Raw genomic sequence first — 25,524 nt, 5'->3', positions numbered from 1 at the left:
TCTCACAGATAGAACACAGATGAAAAACAACCACGCCCGAACTGGGACTCGAACCCGAGAAACCCAGGGCACGACGAAGACGCGCTACCCCTATGCTAGGAAGTCTGCATCGACTGTCATTATATGATAAAATGAATTAATGTTATGTGAGGACAGTTTAATATCGACACTGAAAATGTTCATAAACAGTATCAGATTTACAATTAAATCTTACCCAGTTCATAGAGTAGAATAGCAGAGCCATCTGGATGTCGATGGGGTAACAATGCCGCATATTGGCCTGATGGGATCGTTGTAAAGTCAATTTCAATTCGCTGATACAAATAACTGTGTTTCTTCCTTAAATCGAGATAACATAGAATCATTCTGAATGCTTCTTTGACATTATAATTATTTCTTTGCAGAAAAACGTTTAGGAAATCATTTTCAAATTCAACAGCTTTCGATTCTTTACGACCTGAAAGTGGAAAATAAAACAAGCGTTTAGTACTAATGAGTCATTGCGATAAAAAGATTTTCATTAAATGAATTTAATTTCAGATAGTATATCAAAATATTAATAAAAATATGAATAAAATGAATAATGAATAAATGAATAATATGAATAAATATGAAATAAATATGAATAAAAAATATTATTAAAATTAAGCGGAAACTATACAGATATGAAATTGATACCATTAAAAAGGTAATTTGTAGAGTTTTAAAGAAGTAAAATGACTAATTGTTGAAAGACAACTGTTTTGGAAGAAACGAATATCAATTTCTATAAGGAAATAAGTCATAACGATTACAACTAGGCTTATGATTAATGTACAGTCGCCAAAATTAAAATATTTGGAGAGATTTCTCACTAAATGTAATCCTTTTTTTTATTACAACCTCTAAAAGCCTTTTGTTTTCATTTCTGGTAACTATCCAGGATGACAATCTTTAGGCGAGTTTTTGGAGATTGGCGCGATTTTGATGTGCTGTCCAGATAGGAGAATCGGGTACATGGCGGGCATTCGTGCTAAGTTGTAATATTTTGTTGGCGATAGGTCGCCAAATGTGACAATATTCTTTATCATTTTCTAATACCCCAAAAGCGAAACATTGATGTCACAAAAGCGATAAATTGCCAATTTTCTGCGGTGCATTTTGCGGCTTCAAAAACCACAAACAAAATAATATCATTTTTTTCGTATGATGAAAAGGAAGGCAGTGCTTCTATGACCTTTTAAAACGATTGTTTTATCGAATTTAAGGCAAGCAGCGTATACCAATCAAAACATTTTCTTTTGAAATCCAATCATCTTTGGTCACTAGGTGCTTCTTCGGAATTATCTGATATGCTAAATTTCAATTATATATCTAATTGATGAGCAGATAATGTCTAATTAACTTGAAGACATTATCTGCTCATCAATGTAATTTTAAGCATAAACTTTACACGAACATTTCTAATTGAATAGAACCTTGTGATGTAATTGTCCCATTAATAACGTAATTGTTTTGGCAGTCTAATTGTACGCTTTTTTTTTTCGCGGAATTAAACTTCACTTTCTGATTTCTCAACTAAACTGCCCTGTTAAAAAACAGTAACCCCTTAAGGTAAAATCAATCAATCAAGGAAAATAATGTGAAATCATGAGACTGAATATCTAATAAAAAAAATGAAAGATATTTGAATTTATTTTTAATAATTAAAAGATTTGTTAAAAATTATATAAAAAATATTTTTGAACATTAATAAAATTCAGAAATAACTCGTATTACATCTGAATTGGTATCATTACGCATATCAAAATAAAAACTTTTGAGTGTTAAAAAATATCCTTTGGATCACTAATTATCCCAGGAGATATAACTCGAAAAGTTTTGAAGATCTAGAGGGTCGATATCTAACAGACAATATGAAAATTTTAACGAATTAAAAATGTAAGAAAAATTAAGAAAATAGTATAATTTCGAGTTGGACATCCCTACCTTAGGAATTAAGATTTGTGGCAGATTTGGTTGTTTTTAGGTCAAACAATCTGACTTGCCGTGAGCTAGCATAAGCACACGTATATTTTCCTATTATTAATAAAGATGATTCAAATTTTCATAAAATTTAGCTCGCTTTGCTTCTAAAAAGACATAACAGGCATGCATGCATGTATATTTCCATAAATAAGTTTCATATTAAATATTTTTATTTAGTTCTTCCAACAAATTGTAAAAGCTTTTTATCATTTTTTGCAAATGAATTGCATAATTTTTATTGCAATTCATTTGGTATAGTTGCAAAAAAGCTCAATATTTTTTCCAATGAATCTGTTACTTATCAAAACGCATTGCTGTGAGCACAGATTTTTAATAGCAGCTGAGTATTTGGGGCACAATACCTTCATTGCTCAAACTATGACAGTTAAGTGAACTTTTATTTGCAAATAAATTTATTATTACATTTGTGGTAGAGATACAAAAATAAATTTCCTCTCCCCGAAGTTAGAATACAGTTTTGAGATATTTAAGGTTCCTTCCTTTCTAATAAAAATATGAGACATTTGACAAGACAGTGAACGATATACAAAATTCAGAATTTAATTATTTTCCTCTTTAGAGCTTCTCTTTTCTTTATTTTGTAATATAATCTTGGAAACGAAAATGTATTTTAGATACAATTTTGCCAAGCAATTGAAATCAAAACCTGACGCGAAAATACAACTGCACAAACAAGATCCAAGTTTCTTTATTTGTGTTACTGTAGTTTTGAGTTTAAATTTATGCGAATATAGAAACCGACAGACGGAAAGTCGCTTGACTAATTTGATACAGATGTATGTTTTAAGTTTTAAAACCGCATGCCAGACTTTACTCACTTAGTTATTTTCATTTAATTCCTAAGCTCTTTTTATCGTGTTCACGTGTCCTCTGGCAATGAGGTACATTCAATTTCTGATACTGGATATTCAAATTGGATACCGATCGTTACTCACTTAACTATTTGCATTTAATATCGAAAGTCTCTTTATTTATACACTCGCACTCAGACAACGAGACACACTGAACATCTGATACTGGAATTTAAAATTATATACCAATTTATGCACTTAGCTAATTCCATTTAAATTCTAAGCTCTTTTTATCGCTTTCACTTGCACTCAGACAATGAAACGCATTAAACTTCCTACATTGGATTTCAAAATTAGATATCAATTTTTATCCGCTATTTCAATTTAGAATATAAGCTCTTTTTGTCGGATTCAGACAATGAGACACACTAAATTTCTAATATTGGATTTTAAAATCATATACTGATCTTTACTGAGATATTGTCATTTGTTATCTAAGATCTTTTTATCGTATTCACTTGCATTCTGTAAATGAGGCACACTAAATTTCTGATATTGGATTTTAAAATCATATACTAATCTTTACTGAGATATTGTCATTTGTTATCTAAGATCTTTTTATCGTATTCACTTGCATTATGACAATGAGACACACTAAATTTCTGATACTGGATTTTAAAATCATATACTGATCTTTACTGAGATATTATCATTTGTTATCTAAGATCTTTTTATCGTATTCACTTGCATTCTGTAAATGAGGCACACTAAATTTCCGATGTCGGATTTTAAAATCATATACTGATCTTTACTGAGATATTGTCATTTGTTAAGATCTTTTTTATCGTATTCACTTGCATTCTGACAATGATACACACTAAATTTCCGATATTGGATTTTAAAATCATATACTGATCTTACTGAGATATTGTCATTTGTTATCTCATATCTCTTTTATAGTATTCGCTTGCATTCTGACAATGATACCACTCAATTTCTGATATTGGATTTTAAAATCAAATACTGATCTTTACTGTGATACTGTCATTTGTTATCTAAGATCTTTTTTATCGTATTCACTTGCATTCTGACAATGAAACACACTAAATTTCCAATACTGGATTTTGTTCAAATTTAGAAAATACTTTCATATTTGGGTAACACTACGTAGCAAATTTTATATATTTTTATAAAATTGTTTTTAATTACTGCGCTTGCAGATAGAGAATCATTATTCCATTTGTTTTGCAGTAGCGTCTGAAAATGTAGTGATTTGCTAAAATTTTGAAGTCGAATTTTTTGACAATTACAATATTTTCTTTTTGTATTCTTCGTATAAGAGGTGTAGTCCTTATTAGCACAGTATATTGTACGATATCTTTACGATGTTGCGTGGCATTGTAAATGTGAAGTGATTATCGTGGAGATATTGTAAATATTTTGTTGTGCTTCTATGTGCCGATAGGGATAAAATCTAATATTATGTCTCTTCAGTTTTGCATGAAAATGAATTTAAAGATTTCCTGTAAGATTTTAAATCACAACTACTACAAAATATAATTTTTTGGGGAGAAAAAAGATTAAATCCTTTATAAAATCTTCATAAGACTAAGTGGTAAATGGGCAACAATTGATATCAATATATTCATGCTTATTTTCAAGATAAATATAATATAGATTCTTCGTTTCGAAACGGCTCTATGAAAAACGATATATTTGATTTAAATTTTCAGGAGAGTATTCCATTTTTAGGTGGTTTCCGAACTTTCTGGGAAACATGCAAGGATAAAAGTTTTCTGCAAAGTTTTTCTTTTGTTCTAAAGCAAACTTCAACTTTTTTTTCTATCTAAAGCATATTGACTTAAGGCACTTTAAGTAAAACTGACTTATCAAATACCCTAGAAATCAATTTTGCAATACCTTTCAATTTTCCTTTCTCTCTGTACATATTGAATTTGTCAAAAGAAATGAAATGTACCTGGTATTTGTCCTTGTAACATTATATAATATTGAAATTTTAGAAATTAAAAATATATTTTGAAACTGAAATAGATTTCCAAATTTCTAAGGAGTATTTCGTTCGTAAGAGAAAATCTCGTTTGATAGCTTTTAGAATATCAAAATTTATTAAAATACGTTTTATTTTCTTCTCTTACAAATAAACCTTTTTTAAATTAGCAAATCAATCCATTTAATGTATTTCTCCACACGTAACCGCATGTAATTACACAGGAAGAAGAAAAATACTGCAGATGAATGAACTGTAAAAGTATTCGAACATATTAAAAAATGTAAGAAGTCTCTTTATTCTCCGTATATTCCGGAATCCATGAATCACACTTTAAAAAAATATAGACAGAATGCATATAAAAAACTTAAGTAAATAGTTGAATAGAAAACAGGAATAGAGCTCAGCTTAAACAATCAGAGAGATAATTCTGAGATAAGAACTCCAAAAGAACCATGTCGTGATTGCCTGATTTTATAGTATAGTCAATTGGAATTGTATCAGTTGGAATTTTCCAGAAGAATCTTCGGATTTCGGTTCCAAATAGACACAGAACTAAACGTTTTTTTTTAAAAAATTAATTATTATTATTTTTTAGAAACTTGTGTTTACCTCGGAAATCTTCAAATTTGTAATCAAGTTGAGGTGACTGATCTGATATATATTAAAAAATACCAATAAATACTTCATTCTATAGATAAAACTCACATTAAAAAAAAGTAGTAATACTTTTTTTTAATGTGAGTTTTATCTCTCTCTCTCTCTCTCTCTCTCTATATATATATATATATATATATATATATATATATATATAGATAGATAGATAAAGATAAAGATATATATAGTAGCATAGCGAGTCAAAAGCGAATTAGTTGGATTAGTCCAGCGAAGCACAATCGGTGTGTGGAGCTCAAGCATTTGCCTAATTGATCTGCATGTTGAATCCTTATGTTTAGTGTAGAAGCAGCATCGAGTCGTGTGAGGACTAGTATTGATTCCTTCCTACTGCTGAATTCTGTCTAGCCGTTTTGCGTTCTGCGGTTTTTATTACTAACGATAACTACTTGTGAGTTACTGTTGGTTGTAGTGTTCTGCTGTGTATTCGCCTGTGTATTTTTTTGTATAAGTGTCTTCGTGTTAATAAAGTCGTCGTCCGTTACTAAGGACTGTTCCTTCGTCGACTAACAAATCGAAAGAATCTCGAAACCATAACAATATCAACTGGCGAAGAAACAAATTTTATTTTTTCGAATATTGGTCATTTACTCTTCTTTTTAAAGGTAATTTTGCAACAAAAGAGAAATCTTTTTCACTCTCTTTTACTTTCCGGTTAAGAGAAAAGTATTATCTGTTATCTAAAATGGTAGCAAGAAATTTTACACATTTCATATGATGATGCCATTGTATATGGGATTTATTTGAATAATGATAAGAAACCCAACTGATTACAGATAAAGAAATGTAAAACCTTTAATGACTGAATAATACATCATTTGTACTAATACCTCCAAAACAAAAATATATTACTGATATAGTATTTATACCTCTTATTAGTAAGAAGTAAAGAGTAATTATATTTCAAAGAAAATCGCTTTTTAAAGTTGGTTTCTTAAGAAGGAATCTGCACACAGTATTTTTTAATGTGTCTTTAATACTTGGAATAAGTTAAAAATGGATTTTCTTAATTTTCGTTAAAACTGTGTATTTAAACAGCGAACTTTAAAAATTTATTTAATGCTTTTTTATTCTGAATCTATCATTTGATCCCAAATACATTCAAATTTCAAAAAGAAAAAAAATCCTTAAAAGCAAATTTTAAATGAAAACCTATTCATCATGGGTGGTTCGTATCTTGAGTTCCAGCAATGGAAAAAAAGATATAGTAGTAGAAACAATGAAAGCGATTTAAGTTTCACTCCAGTAATGAAATATATTGTATTAAAATAAAATATCTTTTTAAGAAAATGATTAAAAATAGGATAAAATTATACGATAGAAAATTTTGTCTAAACGGACCAAAACATTGTAACATTAAAAGCAGATACACAAAATTATAATAACTTATTAAATTGATGCAAGTGAGATGCTTAGAAAGGCACCCAAAATAGAAAAAAAAGTAAGAACGCAGTGAACAGTAAGCCCAATGCACTGTGGATATGGAGTAAAAATTCCTGTAGATTGATTCACGGGATCTCAAATGAGGCTAGCTCTTGTCTCGATTGGAATCTTTATGATGATAAAAAGAACACATTTTATTGGATGTAGACGGCAGTTGGGCAAATGGGAAAGTCCTTTTCAGATATTGGCGATAAATTGTCCAAGAAAAAAAAATAATTGAAACTGCAACTAAACCGTAGGTCTAAGTGAAAAATGAAGCAAATCCCTTTAATGTGCAAACATTACTAAAATGGTTACATAACATTTTAGGAATTATTTGCTTGAAAATGTAGGTTTAAATTAAAATAGAAAAAGGGATTCGTTCACGCGCTCGCTCATTTGAAATCGGCTTATGATTTAACAACACTCAAGTAACTAAGCAGACGTAATTTAGTAAACATTAACCAATACTAACGAAAAGCATTATTAACCACTAATCTATAATAACGAAACTTATTATTTACCATTAATCTATACTAATTATACTTATTACTTATCACTAATCAATATTACCGAAACTTGTTACTCACAACTTACCTATACTAACGAAACTTATTACTAACCACTTACCTATACTAACGAAACTTGTTGCTAACCACTAACCTATATTAACGAAACTTGTTGCTAACCACTTATCTATACTAACGAAACTTATTACTAACAACTAACCTATACTAACGAAACTTATTACTAACCACTAACCCATACCAATGAAACTTATTACTAACCACTAACCTATACTAACGAAACTTATTACTAACCACTAACCTATACCAACGAAACTTATTACTAACCACTAACCTATACTAGTGAAACATATTGGTAACCACTAACCTATACCAATGAAACTTATTACTAACCCCTAACCTATACTAACGAAACTTATTACTAACCACTAACCTATACCAATGAAACTTATTACTAACCACTAACCTATACTAACGAAACTTATTACTAACCACTAACCTATACCAATGAAACTTATTACTAACCACTAACCTATACTAACGAAACTTATTACTAACCACTAACCTATACCAATGAAACTTATTACTAACCACTAACCTATACTAACGAAACTTATTACTAACCACTAACATATACCAATGAAACTTATTACTAACCACTAACCTATACTAGTGAAACATATTGCTAACCACTAACCTATACCAATGAAACTTATTACTAACAACTAACCTGTACTAACGAAACTTATTACTAACGACTAACCTATACCAATGAAACTTATTACTAACCACTAACCTATACTAACGAAACTTATTACTAACCACTAACCTATACCAATGAAACTTATTACTAACCACTAACCTATACCAATGAAACTTATTACTAACCACTAACCTATACTAACGAAACTTATTAGTAATCATTAACCTATACTAGTGAAACATATTGCTAACCACTAACCTATACTAACGAAACCTATTACTATTCTCTAATCTATACTTACGAAACATATTGCTAACCACTAACCTATACCAATGAAACTTATTACTAACAACTAACCTGTACTAACGAAACTTATTACTAACGACTAACCTATACCAATGAAACTTATTACTAACCACTAACCTATACTAACGAAACTTATTACTAACCACTAACCTATACCAATGAAACTTATTACTAACCACTAACCTATACCAATGAAACTTATTACTAACCACTAACCTATACTAACGAAACTTATTAGTAATCATTAACCTATACTAGTGAAACATATTGCTAACCACTAACCTATACTAACGAAACCTATTACTATTCTCTAATCTATACTTACGAAACATGTTTACTGTTTGGGGGAGGTATACTTTTGAAACATTTTTTTGTAATTTTTAATTAAAATTTTAATTAATTAAACGTTAAATAGAATTTAGGGTATTTTCCCATAATAACTTTAACTTTTGAATTTACTGCAGCACAAAATTGATTTTTACATTATTTTAAAATTCAAAATATCTTTTCAATGATACTTCTTTAATATGATTACAAAGAAGGAAAAAAAAATCCTCTAAGATGAAATTAACGAACTTATATTCCATTGGACAGAAATTCTTGCATTTATACAAAATTCAAATTGCCTTTTCACTATCTAATTGATCAAAAAAATTGGTGCATAATTAGAACCAAATTTGAGGAGACATTTTACAGTAAAAACTATTATTTGGCTGTAAATGCCCTGTGCTCAACGCATGTGAGAAACCACATTTAAGAACTTCTGAAAAGTAAAAAAAAACAAGTACCGTATTTAACCGCGTTGGATTCATTCAACAGCGTTATAATAGCAAGCGCTATTGTCAGTCAAGAAGCTGTTAAGAGGAAAAAAAAAAAAAAAACAGGCAGACAATTGATACTTTGAAAGTTGTTTTGTAAATACCCTAGACGTGTTATCGTGTTATTCCGTGATTTTTGAGAAGGATACAGAATTTCTCAAAATAATTCGAAGAAATGCCCATGTCTACAAAAAACGATAGAAGTTAGATCAGACAAAATATCTTCAAATCTAGCCAGTCAAAAGATCGTAAATTGATTTCAGCTTTATCAATAGCTGTTGACGAATTTTGTGACTTAAATTACACAGCGCGAGCTCCGCTTTTTGATCGACTTATTTCGTCTGCTGGCAACAATAACAATAATCCTAAAGAATTTTTAGGATTAATGTTATTGGAAGGTCAAACACGTGGAGACGACACTACAAATATCGTCATTGAATGCGTGTGGAAATGAAATATTCTTCTATTCTGAGAAAAGCAGCTTGTGAGAAAAATTAAACTATTGCTTTTTAACCAATCTTTTCAAAATATCGTCAGTTTTGGTTTACGAATTTCGTGGAATTTCTGTATAGTTGGTGAAGTTTCTTTGTGCGTTTCACAGAATTCAGTCCTTTGATTATAAATAAGATTTTTCAAGAAAATATCATTCCAATAAAAATGAAATGACTTGAGTTAAATAAAGCTGTTAAACAAAAGATACATTTTATGATTGGCAATTATGACTCCATTCAAATCAATTTGTTCGAAAAATTATATAATTAGAATAAAACCATTCTTTTCAAATATCATTCATTTTGGATTTTAAATTTCGTGAAAATTCTTATATCTTTCATAGAATGCAGTTCTTTGATTATAAACATAGCGATATTCATGGGAATATAATCCCAGTAAAGCCTGAAATAATTTGAATTAAACAGATATATGAAAAAAGAAATAATAATAATTTTATTATTGACAGTTTTGAGTTTATTTCAATCAATTTGTTAGTAGAATCATACAATTATAATAAAATCTTTCCTTTTACGTTTTCGACAATTTCGGTTTTCGAATTCCGTGGGATTTTCAGTTCGTAGAAATTTTCTCACGAGTTTCACAGAATGCCGCTCGTTGATTAAAAATACAGACAAATTTTAACAAATAACAACCTTTAATATTTCATGATATTACACTGAATACCACAAACACAGCTTATTTATATAGCCAAGAGAAAGAAAACATACCTTTTAAACATTCTTTCAGCTCTTGCAGAGCGTTCTTAGAAATTTCATTTGGAACTTTCTGAATATTTTTGAGGAATAATTCCGGAACATATTTTATATCTAGAGGAAGAAGATCTTTGGTTCTTTCTATTGCGAGTAACCCATGGCTATTTGACATATTTTATACAATGCGTTTGGGATCTGCAACAGATAAAATTAAAATATGATAATTTTCTGAAAAGCTTAAATGCATCAATTCCCAATACAAGTTTTGGTAATAGTGAGCATTCATATTTTATACCAGAAACTGCTCCTGTACTTTTGTTGTATGGTATTTTTTAATTAATTATTGCCTCATAAAGAACGGTAACTTATAAAATGTAAATGTAAATGATAATTGATGTAATTTATGTATTTTAATTTATATATATATATATATATATATATATAACCAAATTAGTAAAAATAAAAAGGAATAAAAGTAATTCTATTTTTATTCCTTTATATATTTACTAATTAGTTTATGTTCATCTGTGCTTTAGTAGTAGTAACATTAGCATTCTCTAAATGCAATTGCGCTTTTTCCATTTGATTCAGAAATTTTTTTTTCTTAGATTGTTTCAGAAATAGTTTTTAATTGGAATTTTCATAATGCTTATATTTTTGATTATATATATATATATATATATATATATATATATATATATATATATATATATATATATATATATATATATATATATATATATATATATATATATATATATATATATATATATATATATATATATATATATATATATATATATATAATGATATTTTAAATTCTTTAGCCCATAGTAAAATATTGTGTTATTTCCTGATCTAATTCCATTTTCGGTTTAATTAATTCCTTTGTAAAAATAATGCGCCATCAGTACTACGTATCAAATGAAATGATGTGATGCCCTTTTCAAAGGTCAACACATGTATTCCATTAGCACGTGGCCGGAAATCCTATGTTATATAAGACTAGTGATCATTTGTTTCGCGCTTTTTCTTACGTCTGCTTTTGTAACGAGCTGTGGCGGACGTGCCTTGTCCACGTCTCTGCTTGTAAATAGTTATGCTTTCACGAAATGGATATTAAAATTAATTTTAAAATATAACATGTCTCTTCGACGTCTTCGAACCTGCATTCTACTTCAACCAAAATAATGTTACATATATATGAGGATAAAATTTCCCGCTCTTTTTCTCTTGTGTCGCGATATAGACTAACGTATTGCTTACCAATTATTCTTGTACATAAATTTTGCCTCCCGGTACGGAATAAATCGAAGTTAAAAATCAAAAGTGTCAGTGCGAGGCACACACGCACACACACACACGCACGCACACACGCACACACACACACGCACGCACACACACACACGCACACACACACACACTCACACGCACACACTCACACGCACACACACACACACACACACACACACACACACACACACACACACACACACACACACACACACACATATATATATATATAGTAAGTAGCCGAGCGGAAGAGAGAAAAGACACTTCGAATCTTTAAACTTCGCTTCATCCAACTAGCGAGGAATAATTTATGTACAAGCAGAAGCGATGAGGTACGTCAACATCAAATACAAGAGCAAAAAAAAAAAAAAAAAAAAAAGAAGAGAGGGGACGAAAATATTTATTTCTATTTTTATATACTGTGAGATTTTGATGGGGATTTCTTTACAAGTGTTTGTTTATGTATGGGAATTATAGGGATCTTTTAAAAGAACGAGTTTAAATCAACAATTTTTTATCCTTTTACTCGGAGTGTGGAAACTTGCCGATTTCAGCAATTTTACAGGGCTTCTATTACATTAATTAAATAAAAAAAGGTGGAATTTGATCTGGAAATATGAGCACATTTTGTAATGAAGTTAATACGGACTAAATTAAGAAAAAAAAATATAATTAAGAAATTAAATATGATTTAATTAAGATTTAGAGATATCACTTCTTATATATATATGTATTATTTTTAAATCCTGATTTTCTGTAAAACGGAGCTGCTTAAAGCTAAATGTGTCATTTTCTTAGGTATTTTAAATGAAAATAATTTTCTTTCTCTTTTTTAATTGATAAATAATCGTTTGCTCAATAAATGCATATTTTTCCTTCGTTAGTAAATGGTTGTTCATCGATCAAAATATAATTTCAATCTCCAGAGAAAATTTTATTTATAATTTAATATTAGCTATGTAAGCAATACTATGAAATAAATGTTTTCGAAAATAACAAGCCTTCTTCGTTTACAGTTTTTAAGCTTAAACAGAAAATTACTAAAATTTCAAAAAGATGTGACAATTTACTACACAAAAAAAATATCAAATAGAGGAAAAAATTCAAAGACGTAATTAATACTCTAATAAATAATTCTTTATTTCGTCAAAAAAGCATATAAGAATGAAATGTATGAATGAAAATCAAAAATTAACAACTATATATCTTAACAAATAAAATAAATGTACATACCAGCTGTCTTTTATAAAGAAGTAATCCTAAGAAAGACCAAAATGAACTGAGAAAGAACAGCAAATTGTAAGGAGCGTATATAAGCAATATCTAGAAAGATCAGAGTTAACATCTGGAGAAAATGGTTTTTGATAAAATACCCTCTGCCAACTTATTCGTTTATTTCTCAAGAATTTGTGCGATAATAAAGTAGATAATATGGAAGTACAAGCCCCGAAAGTTCCAAATTAGTGAGAAATATCTTTTAATCTATAACATATGTGTAACAGCCTTAAACGTGATTGTTTCTACAGCTGATTATTTACAAATAAAATAAATAAAAGATGTTAAACTCACGTTCTGCTCGCCTAAAACGTGAAGTTCTTCGAAATATATTTGCTCATTTGATAGGATGAGATTATTGCTTGTAAAGTGCAAACAACTATAGATGTTTGTAAGAAAAATTTGTATTGCTTGTGAAATACTTTAGTATTCTTTTTAAATGCAAAAACGCACCTATATATCTATTTAGTTTTAAACTAGTTTAGTTAGCTGCTTTAATATAAGATATATTAAGAATTATTTTTTTCTAATGTTTTATTACAAATCTCTCAAGTTTGATTCCTAATTATTATAAAGATGAATGCATTTGTGTGCTGGCGCTCTGTAAGCCTAACTGTTTGACATAGAATTACCAATTATAGCCCAATACACTTTGGGGAGCAGGAAAGAATACACACATCCATGCGAATTGCATTTGTGAGCTGGCGTTCCGCAAGCCAAATTGTTTGACCTAGAGTTACCTAATTTTTACCTAAACTGTTTGACCTAGAGTTATAGCACAATACAGTTTGGGCAGCTGGAAAGAATTCGCATATCGATGCGATTATTTGAAATTTTAAGTAGAATTTTAATTAATTAAGAATTATTCTAGATTTTATTTTTTCGATAACTTTCAAAAATATTTCATCGCAAAAATTATAAGATGAATGTATTTGTGTGCTGGCGCTCTGCAAGTCAAACTGTTTGACCTAGAGTTACCGATTATAGCACAGTATACTTTGGGGAGGAGGAAAGAATTCGCACATTGATGCTAATTGCGTCAAATTTTAATTAATTAAGAATTAATCTAGATTTTATTTTTTCGATAACTTTTAAAAATATATCATCAAACAAATTATAAGATGAATGTATTTGCGTGCTGGCGCTCTGCAAGTCAAATTGTTTGACCTAGAGTTACTAATTATAGCACAATATACTTTGGGGAGCAGGAAATTATTCTCACGTCGGTGAGAATTGTTCCAAATTTTAATTAATTAAGAATTATTCTAGATTTTATTTTTTCGATAACTTCCAAAAATATTTCATCACAAAAATTATAAGATGAATGTATTTGTGTGCTGGCGCTCTGCAAGTCAAACTGTCTGACCTAGAGTTACCAATTATAGCACAATACACTTTGGGGAGCAGGAAAGAATTCGCATAACGATGCGAATTGTTTGGAATTTTAAGTATAATTTTAATCAATTAAGAATTAATCTAAATTTTTTTTCGATAACTTCCAAAAATAATTTTTACATCGATTTAAAGTCTAAAAAAATTCATTTTCAATGATGCAAATTTAGATGCTGCAAATTTCTTTAATCTAACTTTAAATAACTTTTAAACATATTTTTAAGAATTTTTCACAACATTATTTTTATTGTTATGAATGAAAAACAAATCACTTTCATAGTTTAATCAATTGCTTCATCTTCTATTTTTTTAATTCGATTTCCGAAAGTTAAGGAAGAATTCTATTTAATATTTTTGTAATTTATAGTACTGAATTTAGAAGACAGACACTTTCAATAAGGTTATGATGTCATGCATTTGGTTTAAATCAGGAACGTTCATGTACGCGATAAATAATGTGTAAGGCAATTAAAGTCAATTTAATATCTGACAATTTGACAGAATCACGGACAAAAATTACATCAAAGAAATTTAACTGAAATATAATATAGTCTACAGCGAATAAGATGGTAGTCGAAATCGACAAATAATTAATATTTATTTCATAGTAGAATTGTAAGAACATACTAACTGATTGTAATTATTTTCAATAAATATTTATATTTGATAATATGCTTAGAATGTCAAAGTTTCATACATCCAGCTTTACAGAACATTCCATATATTCCTTATTAGGTTTAGGGCTATATTTACCATTGTTCAATACTCTTCAAGTATAGCCTTGATAAAACTTATCCATTAAAAGAAAGCATAAAAAAATAATGTGAAACGATTATTTCATAGTAGAATTGTAAGAACATACTAACTGATTGTAATTATTTTCAATAAATATTTATATTTGATAATATGCTTAGAATGTCAAAGTTTCATACATCCAGCTCTACAGAACATTCCATATATTCCTTATTAGGTTTAGGGCTATATTTACCATTGTTCAATACTCTTCAAGTATAGTCTTGATAAAACTTATCCATCAAAAGAAAGCATAAAAAAATAATGTGAAACGATTATTTCATAGTAGAATTGTAAGAACATACTAACTGATTGTAATTATTTTCAATAAATATTTATATTTGATAATATGCTTAGAATGTCAAAGTTTCATACATCCAGCTCTACAGAACATTCCATATATTCCTTATTAGGTTTAGGGCTATATTTACCATTGTTCAATACTCTTCAAGTATAGCCTTGATAAAACTTATTCATCAAAAGAAAGCATAAAAAAATAATGTGAAACGATTATTTCATAGTAGAATTGTAAGAACATACTAACTGATTGTAATTATTTTCAATAAATATTTATATTTGATAATATGCTTAGAATGTCAAAGTTTCATACATCCAGCTCTACAGAACATTCCATATATTCCTTATTAGGTTTAGGGCTATATTTACCATTGTTCAATACTCTTCAAGTATAGTCTTGATAAAACTTATCCATCAAAAGAAAGCATAAAAAAATAATGTGAAACGATTATTTCATAGTAGAATTGTAAGAACATACTAACTGATTGTAATTATTTTCAATAAATATTTATATTTGATAATATGCTTAGAATGTCAAAGTTTCATACATCCAGCTCTACAGAACATTCCATATATTCCTTATTAGGTTTAGGGCTATATTTACCATTGTTCAATACTCTTCAAGTATAGTCTTGATAAAACTTATCCATCAAAAGAAAGCATAAAAAAATAATGTGAAACGATTATTTCATAGTAGAATTGTAAGAACATACTAACTGATTGTAATTATTTTCAATAAATATTTATATTTGATAATATGCTTAGAATGTCAAAGTTTCATACATCCAGCTCTACAGAACATTCCATATATTCCTTATTAGGTTTAGGGCTATATTTACCATTGTTCAATACTCTTCAAGTATAGCCTTGATAAAACTTATCCATCAAAAGAAAGCATAAAAAAATAATGTGAAACGATTATTTCATAGTAGAATTGTAAGAACATACTAACTGATTGTAATTATTTTCAATAAATATTTATATTTGATAATATGCTTAGAATGTCAAAGTTTCATACATCCAGCTCTACAGAACATTCCATATATTCCTTATTAGGTTTAGGGCTATATTTACCATTGTTCAATACTCTTCAAGTATAGCCTTGATAAAACTTATCCATCAAAAGAAAGCATAAAAAAATAATGTGAAACAATTATAGTAATGTTATTAAATTTGACAAAATAATTCCACAGCAAATAATTATTTGGACTAAGGCGAAATAAATAATTGCTATTAACTGTTGGATTGTTGACCGGAGATAATCTATACACAATTATCTGATAAGAATGAATTGCTGCGTCCAGTCAGTTCTAATGAAAGTGGCTGCCTCTTTAAATATCTTCTTAAAATGAGAAACTTTAAAAACAAGAATACTAATGTTTAAAAGCGGTATGCAAAATTATGCTAAAGGATTGCTAAAAACAAAGAAATATGAATAAAAGAATGAATTACAATGAGAGGAAATAATTTGGAACAATAGTTTAACCCTCTTATACTTAAGATCATTCGTGTTCGCGTATCTTAGAACGCCGTCTTTGTTTCTCTTTCAAAGGCAACAGATATTCCCTATCCCTATAAAAAAAATTACAGTGGTACCCATATTCTTCAGAGGTTAATATAAAAAGAAAATTCCGCTTAGGATAAACTATATACTGCATAAATGTATGCTTGAACATCTCTTAGTAGTTCTTATAAAACCTTCTTGTCTCCCAAACCCATATGGGTGAGGCTTTCTTAGGAACAAAGTACTAACTTCGGGTACTAAACGAAAGATAAAAACTAGAATTCCATAGAAGAAAATACATACTTAGCAGTTGCAAGCTTGAACACCCTTTAGTAGTTGTTATAAAACCTCATCCCCCCCCCCTCAAACCCATCTGCGCGAGCGCTTCTTACGAACAAATCCCTGACTTCAGGTACTCATCAATTAGACTTAACGAAAGACAGAATTAGGATTCCGATTAGGAGAAGATATATATATTATGCAAATGTATTCTTGAACATTGCTTAATAGTTCTTATAAAACCACTTTGTCTTCTAACAGCATTTGGACGAGCGCTTCTTACGAACAAATCCCTGACTTCAGGTACTCATCAATTAGACTTAACGAAAGACAGAATTAGGATTCCGATTAGGAGAAGATATATATATTATGCAAATGTATTCTTGAACATTGCTTAATAGTTCTTATAAAACCACTTTGTCTTCTAACAGCATTTGGACGAGCGCTTCTAACGAACAAAGCACTCACTTCGGGTACTCAATCAATTATCTTTAACGAAAGAAGGAGGATACTTCGCACTGATTGCCAAGGATCTTCAGGATCTTCTGTAGTTTCATTGAACGTGTGTTTGTAACCTTTAAATAGTCTTAAATATCAAATACTAATGTCTGTAAGTATTATTTTTTCTAATGTAAGTAAATGCTAAAATAATCGAAAAAGTAACAAATAAATCAGAAAAGTATGGTTAAAGCTGAAAAGAAAAAAAACATGAAATATATTGCATTAAAAATCTAAAGCATTTTAAATTAATAAAAAAAGGCAATAAATGAACATTAACAATAAAAAAAAGTGTAAAAAATATTTTGAATTACAATATTGTATGATATGTAATCTAACTGATCATTACTTGGATCAAAAACAGATATAATAAACCAAGACTAAGAGAAAGAAATGAAATGTTGAATTTTTAAAGTTAACATCCATCAATGGTATAAGTTTCTCATATGACACAGTTTCTAAATATAATCAGATAAAGTTTTTGAATTCTTCAAACTTTCCTGCCTCAATTTTTCGCTTCTACTTTTATTTTCTACTGCCAAAGATAGGATGCTTTTCAAAAACAACTTTAAAGCTTTTCCCGATTGGATAGCTCACCGAAGGGCAATTTTAGAAGTTTTGTTTTATTTCAAAATATGATTTTCTGGAACAATTTTTCACTTTTAATGATTCTGAACTCTTCAGTCACATCATCGTTTCAGAAGAAGAATCTGGAACTCTTGTTCAACAATTTGTTCCGATATTTGTAAAACTTTGATTTGACAAAAAATATTTTTAAACAATTTTCCATGAACGTTTCCTTATAATTTTTTAAAATATTTTTTCACTTTAATTTTGCAATTAAATATAACAATTGTTACTCATTAAAACTCGTTTTATCATAATAATTTAGAAAAGTATATTGAACAACAAAAAAGCCATTTTTGATTTGATAACATGACGTTCTAACATTCTTATAATGTTTATTAATTTTCTTTTTGCTAATATTTATTAATCTTACATAGTCTCAATTATGATTATGTATACACCAACTACATACTATAATTACTAATAACTAATACAACAACATAATGTATGGTATGCATAACCCAACATAACTTATATAATTCCAATATATATATATATATATATATATATATATATATATATATATATATATATATATATATATATATATATATATATATATATATATATATATATATATATATATATATATATATATATATATATATAATAAAGCTCAATGTGTGTGTGTGTTGGCGCTCTACAGGCCAGGTCATTTGACATACAGCTACCAAATTTGGTACATGTATACCTTAGAGGTCGGGAATGTGCACTTGGGGTCCCTTTTTTTGAAATTTTAATTAGAATTTTAATTATTAATTAAAAATTAACTTTCCCGCCAAAAAAATCTTCCATTTTCCCCACCGCCAACTTTTCCGCCAAAAAAAACCTTTCATTTTCCCCAACGCGAAATGATTTAGGCTTTAGTTCTTTTTTTCTCCCAACAGTAATGAGGCTAGGGTTAAGATTTTTCGGCGGATTATTTCAACCGATTCTGTTTATTTTCTTAATGTTTTATGTATTTAAAATTAAACATTGTTAATTAATCCATGTTTCAGATTCATTCTGAAGTACTTTTGAATTAAAATAACACAGAATAAAGGAAATTAAAAATGTATAATCTGCATAGCGTTACCCCAACTGGCGTAGAAAAATTCACGCATTTGCGTTACCGTAAAAGGCGAAGAAAATTCGCGCATGCGCACTGTGTTCTGATTGTTGGCATGGCAACCATTATCAACGGACGATTTAAATTACTTTTAGGTTAGTTGTATGCTTTTGTAAGTAACTTGTATTTATGTTAGATATATATTTTTTTGTATATGCTTATAGTTTTAAGTACATCGTTTTTTAAGTAGTTTTTTTTAACCTGTTTTCAATGATTTAAATTATTTTTAGGCTAATTGCATGCTTTTGTAATTAAATTGCATTTATGTTAGTTATATATTTTTTGATATATGCTTATAGTTTTAAGTACATCGTTTTTTAAGTAGTTTTTAAACCTGTTTTCGACCGATTATTTTAAACGATTCATTTTATTTTCTTAAAGTTTGATGCATTTAAAATGAAACATTGTTAATGAATCGATCTGTTCCTGATGAATCTGAGAAAATTTTGTTCACAAATTCTTGATATATTACATAACTTAAGAAAGATATTCTTTATTGCCCATAAAGTTTAAACGCTGAGTGACTCTATTATCAGTAATCATATTATTAAAAAAAATGATTTGTTTCAGTAAAAAATATTATTATATTAATTGCAGATGAATCATTTACACTTTAATTTAAAGCATAAATTCTACGATGTGTAACAGAAAATTAGAGAGATACATATCACGTTATGACTGAAGGCCTTTATAATATTATGAGTGAATTATATGACTATCAAAATTTGAAGTTTTAAAATATTTTGCTGAAGAATCTATTAAAGTTGGAATTGCATAAAATATTTAATTATTAAAATTTTAACAAACATTAAGATTGGCGAAACGGCTGGTCACCAAAGGTGGCTAGTATATATATATATATATATATATATATATATATATATATATATATATATATATATATATATATATATATATATATATATACAGGGTGTCCCAAAAAAATGTATACACATTTTAGCAGCTGATAACTAAGTTATTTCTTCTTTCTTTACTGACTGAACCTATTGAACAGAGTGATGGCAGACTGATTTGAATTTGAAGAAAGGAAATTTATTCTAAAATGCTACTGAAAGTATGAAAATGCAGTAGAAGTGCAAAGACAATTTTAGAGGGAGTTTAACAAAGAACCACATACACGAGTTAACTATCACTCGAATTAGAGATAAGTTTGAAGCTGATGGAACTGTTCAGGACGTCCATAAACCTGCAACAGTTGTTCAATTGAGGTCAACCATTGAACATGAATGTACGAATATTCCAAGGGAATTGTTCCATCATGTGTGCTATTCCATCGCTTCGCGTTGCCAGTAGTGTCTGGAGCAGAACGGACATCAGTTTGAGAACATGCGATAACCAGACAATAGAATGATATTTGTAGAATCTTTTACATGTTGGAAATTATTCGAATTATAATAAACCCCAAATTTACAATTATTTAAAGTGTGTATATATTTTTTGGGACACCCTGTATATATATATATATATATATATATATATATACTATAACTATTAATAACTATACTACTACATACTGTAACTATTAATAACTAATAATATAACAACGTAACAAAGTGTATGATATACATTAGTAGAAATCAATGTTTACAATGTTTATTATTTTTAACTATTTTCTACTCTTTAATCTTTAACATAATTCTTGATTCATGGTTTCAAATATTGCGGAATTTAAAAATTAATGGTTGTCAAATTAATTCTCAGATCATATCAGGTTTGTTTAATAAAACTCTCAGTTAAATCAGTAAAATAATTGATAATTATGAGCTTTAAAATTATTGTAATATTCTTTTTTCTATAATAACCAAATTTCTTAATGTTTCAAAAAATTACGATGATGAAAACATAGACGGCGAGAAAGTGAGTAAAAAATTGATTGCAAAATTCTGTCTTTACAAACATGAAACATACGAAGTTAAGCAAAAACGTTTAAAAATAATAGAAATTTAGAAATAATGTTATTAAAAATAAAATAAAATTATATTAATTGGTTGTGATAAAATAATTGCAAGAAAATTAAACAACCATTGAGAATATACAGTGGATAAACAGAATACAAAATTCTATGTACACAAACAGGAAGCAGTTGATATTGCATAAAATTATGTAAAAAGTGCAATTTCCTGAATTGTAATGTCAGTTTCAGAAAAATCAATACGTTTCTCATTTTTTTTTCAGTTTGGTCGCCAGACCAAGCGAATTTTTCAAATAATACCTTAAAAAATAATTATTTTTATTTAAAGAATAAATTCATTATTTTCTTCTATTGAATGTAGATTTTTGTCATCTGCCATTTTTTAAGATTATTAATTTATTCGCAGCGAATTTATAGTAAGAATTTGAGGCCAGAATACTAAAAGTTTGAAACCCGATACCACAAGCCTTGTGTATTTACCGGCTGCACGTTAACTTCAATGCGTTCATTTGCCATTTCATTGATTTCAAGGCCTCCATGGCAAACGTTCTCTTGTTGGCGAGGCATGTAAGTCTTGAAAAGTGACTGCCTGATCAGGTTCCATGTTTGTCACGTGAGAAGGGCTCAAAATGAGGAAGTCCGTCCCCTAATATTCAATTTTCCAAACATAGGGTTAATATGACTAAATTAAATTAAAATCATTAAATGTTTAGTTATTTGTTTTTATTTTCTCAATATATATTCTATTAATTTACTTTTTCATTACGCAATGGAAATGTAATTTTTTTCAATCCTCATGAAACATATATCACATAACAAATTCTGTCATTATTTGAAGCATTTATAAAAGTGTTTTCCCAAAATAATATGGGTTATTGAAAATTATTATGTTATGTTAATTTCACATAAATTCAGTTTTATAAAATATTAAATGTGATATTTTTATTTTTTCCAGTTTTTTTAATCTCATCATAATTTTATCTGTAATATTTTTATATTCTCTTTAAATAATATATTCAATATTTTCGTTTAATGAATTGTCCGTTTAAGCGTCAACTTCATTAGATCAAGGTTAAATATTCAAAATCGTATACCTTGAAATTGGAATTCAGTTGAGTAAATGAAATTATGCTAATGTATGAAAAGCAAGAATGAAGAATATTTGAAAAAGCAAGCAGTTGGAAATAAAAAAAAAAAAAAAAATAATAATAATAATAATAATAAAAAAAAAAAGATGCGACAATAATAATAAACACCATTGCTATCATAACAAAAACAAAATACTTAAAACTCGTATTTTTATTTGACATAAATATATTTTCATATTTTCATGCTTTAATGACTTTTTTAATTGGAAATATTTTTATTTTTTAAATTTCTTTTAAAAGATTCAAATTGTAATATTTTATCAGAAAGTTATTATTTATTATAAGCAAGTTTTAAAGAATAATCGAATATGCTATTTTAACATTATTTAGAATAAGCATTTTTTTATTCTTTAAATTCAGCTGCGAGAAATGTTTATAAAAAAGGAAAAAATTTCTGAATACACGTGTGTTAATGAAAACTTCAGAAGGAATCTAGAAAAGCCTTTTTATTCTGTGATAAATATTTATGCACGTCTGCCAATAACAAAATGGTGCTTTAAAAATATTACAAAGAGTAAAGTAAGGAAAGTATTTGAACGTGAGCAAATAAACAAATTCGATTGGAGCAAATATTTTTGATAAAATTATCTGATTAGATTAAAACCCTTTTGCCAAACAAGAGATAAAAATAACTAGTAGTTTCCAAAGATATTTGGACATCATTTGATACGTCAATTAATTTAGATACTGGAAATTTTTATTTGAAAAATTTGAAAATATTTATATTGTTTTGAAATCTGAATTTGCTAGCAAAAATGTTTCGATCTTTACAGACAATAATAATTATAAAATTTTGGATTAAATAATAAAAAAATATCTATATATTTTTACATTTTTGAATTTAAAAACACTTCTTCTATTCGACCACGCAGCTGTTAAAACACGTTTTCATCTAAAGTTAGAACATCACAAATATTGACCTGTATTTAAGTGATAGATAATGTAATGTCCTGATCTAGACTGATCTAATAACGAAGCAGAATTTCCAGACAATTCTTTATTTTACAGCTCTCTATATACATAGAACAACTTGTTCTAACCTTGGTTAAAGAAATAGTTATTTACACCTATAGTAGGAGATACAACAATCAAAGTCGAAGGTTTTTCTTAAACTCAGTTCTACATCATGTCAACACGACCACTCCAGGGGTAGTTTTCTCAGACTCCGAACTCGTGGGCGTAGTCCAATTTTCTCCTCCAATTCGTTTCTTCTCTCCCCCTAAAAAATCTCCGCTCTTTATTTCGGTGACAATCTCCACCTCTTAATTTACATTGGTCATTTGAGCTCTCTTTCGGCCAATCGGGGTTCAGCAATATGCTCTCTGAGCGGAGCCAGTGGGTCGTGCGAAGGTCCTTTCACAAAGAGAAACATCTAGCCTCCAGATGTTTGGACATCCCTTTCTCTTTGAAGGTACTATCAATACTTCTTGGACGAGGAATTCCACATGTGGTCTTTCATTGTAGTCTCTAATGAACAGATGCGAGACCAACCAGGTGAAAAGATCCACCATCTGGCTATCTCGGGGAGTTTAGTAAGTAACAGCGACGACACAGCTGACTGTAAATGTCTTATCAGTTCTGGGAAACTTGGAATGTTACAATAATCAATACAATTATGTTTTCAAGGACAATATAATATCTTAGAATTTTATTTTATAAGGAAAACTCATTTACTTAACATTTAGTAAACTGCAAGCCTATTAAACTGTCACCAAATAAATCCCTATTACAATTTGATGCTAAAATAGCTTTTTAGATAATTATGAATGTCAATATTATTTATGAGTAATTTAAATGAAATGAAACATATTCAATATTTTGTGAAAATTAATTAACGGCACACATTAACACAATCAGTTTACAACACGATGGATTATTATTATTGACACAATCAATCTACGGCAAACCAGATTAAAAATGTTTTGATTCTAAAAGTAATAAGAACCAATATGCATTGTTGTTATAATTGGAATAAATCTTGTCATATTTAAAATTAAAAGCATATTAACCAAATTTTCTTTTTATTAGATCAGATTTATATTAGTTCCCAGTGAGTTCCGCTGTTTATTTTTGAATATCAAACTTTTATTTATGCTTCAATTAACAATTATTTGCTTCGCTTCAAACAGTTTTCTACATCATAAACATAAAAGAAAAACAAATACGTATTTTTCATATCTGCAGAAATTTCATAATATATAATTTATTTATTTATGTAGTATTCACGCGTTTGAAGTGAAAGGGGTGGTGAGAGAGATTGGAATTGAATATTTTTTCTTTCAGTTATGGCAAATGCAAACATTTGATAGCCATTTTAGTAAAAAATTATTATTTTTTATATAATTTAGTGAAGGAAAAGATGGCAAATGCATTTATTTTATTAAACTTTATTTTTATTAAAACAAACTCACTTTGGAATTTATTTTTTAATACTTATTAACTGTTTGAGTAAACAGATTAAATCTAAAGCAATAAAATATTTTGTTTTGTTTCCTATGTTAAAAAAATGGAAAAATTCATTTCTACAGTATTCTTTATTCATTATTTTAAATGTTTTTAGCGATGTGATAGATACCCAAATTAGATACAGAAAATGATACAAGAAGACCCACGATAAAGAGCTATAGACAGACACGTGAAGATATATAGAAAACCTTATTCGCCGTTATGACCAATGCCTAAATCTCCATGGCTATTATATCGAAAAGATTGATGAATACTGTAGATAGCGTTTGGATATAAATTCATTTTGTTTTCTACTCTTACAATTTTTGTTTGGTTCCACAGACCTTGAAAAACATTGCCGTCATAGGAAGCAGACATCAATGAAAACATTTACTCTGTAGAAATGCTGTCAATATGTTAAAAACATCGAAATTTCTCTAGTAAAAGAAA

The 25,524-nt window shown here is 28.3% G+C and overlaps 1 protein-coding gene across 1 annotated transcript in view; it reads right to left on the bottom strand.

The window, feature by feature from the left end:
* Window positions 1–13,106, bottom strand: part of LOC129976642 (clavesin-2-like) — a 34,005-nt gene extending 20,899 nt beyond the window's left edge. Inside the window, exons 1-3 of the mRNA XM_056090323.1 lie at window positions 13,010–13,106; window positions 10,499–10,678; window positions 215–457 (exon numbers count right to left, since the gene is read on the bottom strand). Of these exons, the coding sequence (XP_055946298.1) occupies window positions 215–457; window positions 10,499–10,655 (400 nt within the window). The 5' untranslated portion in view covers window positions 10,656–10,678; window positions 13,010–13,106. The remainder of the gene's footprint in view (window positions 1–214; window positions 458–10,498; window positions 10,679–13,009) is intronic.
* Between the last annotated feature and the right edge of the window lie 12,418 nt (window positions 13,107–25,524).

Source organism: Argiope bruennichi, chromosome 7 (genome assembly GCF_947563725.1).
Source record: "Argiope bruennichi chromosome 7, qqArgBrue1.1, whole genome shotgun sequence".
NCBI classification, from domain to species: Eukaryota; Metazoa; Arthropoda; class Arachnida; order Araneae; family Araneidae; genus Argiope; species Argiope bruennichi.
Note: the sequence above shows the minus strand (reverse complement) of the source record. Positions and strands in the feature narration are given on the sequence as shown.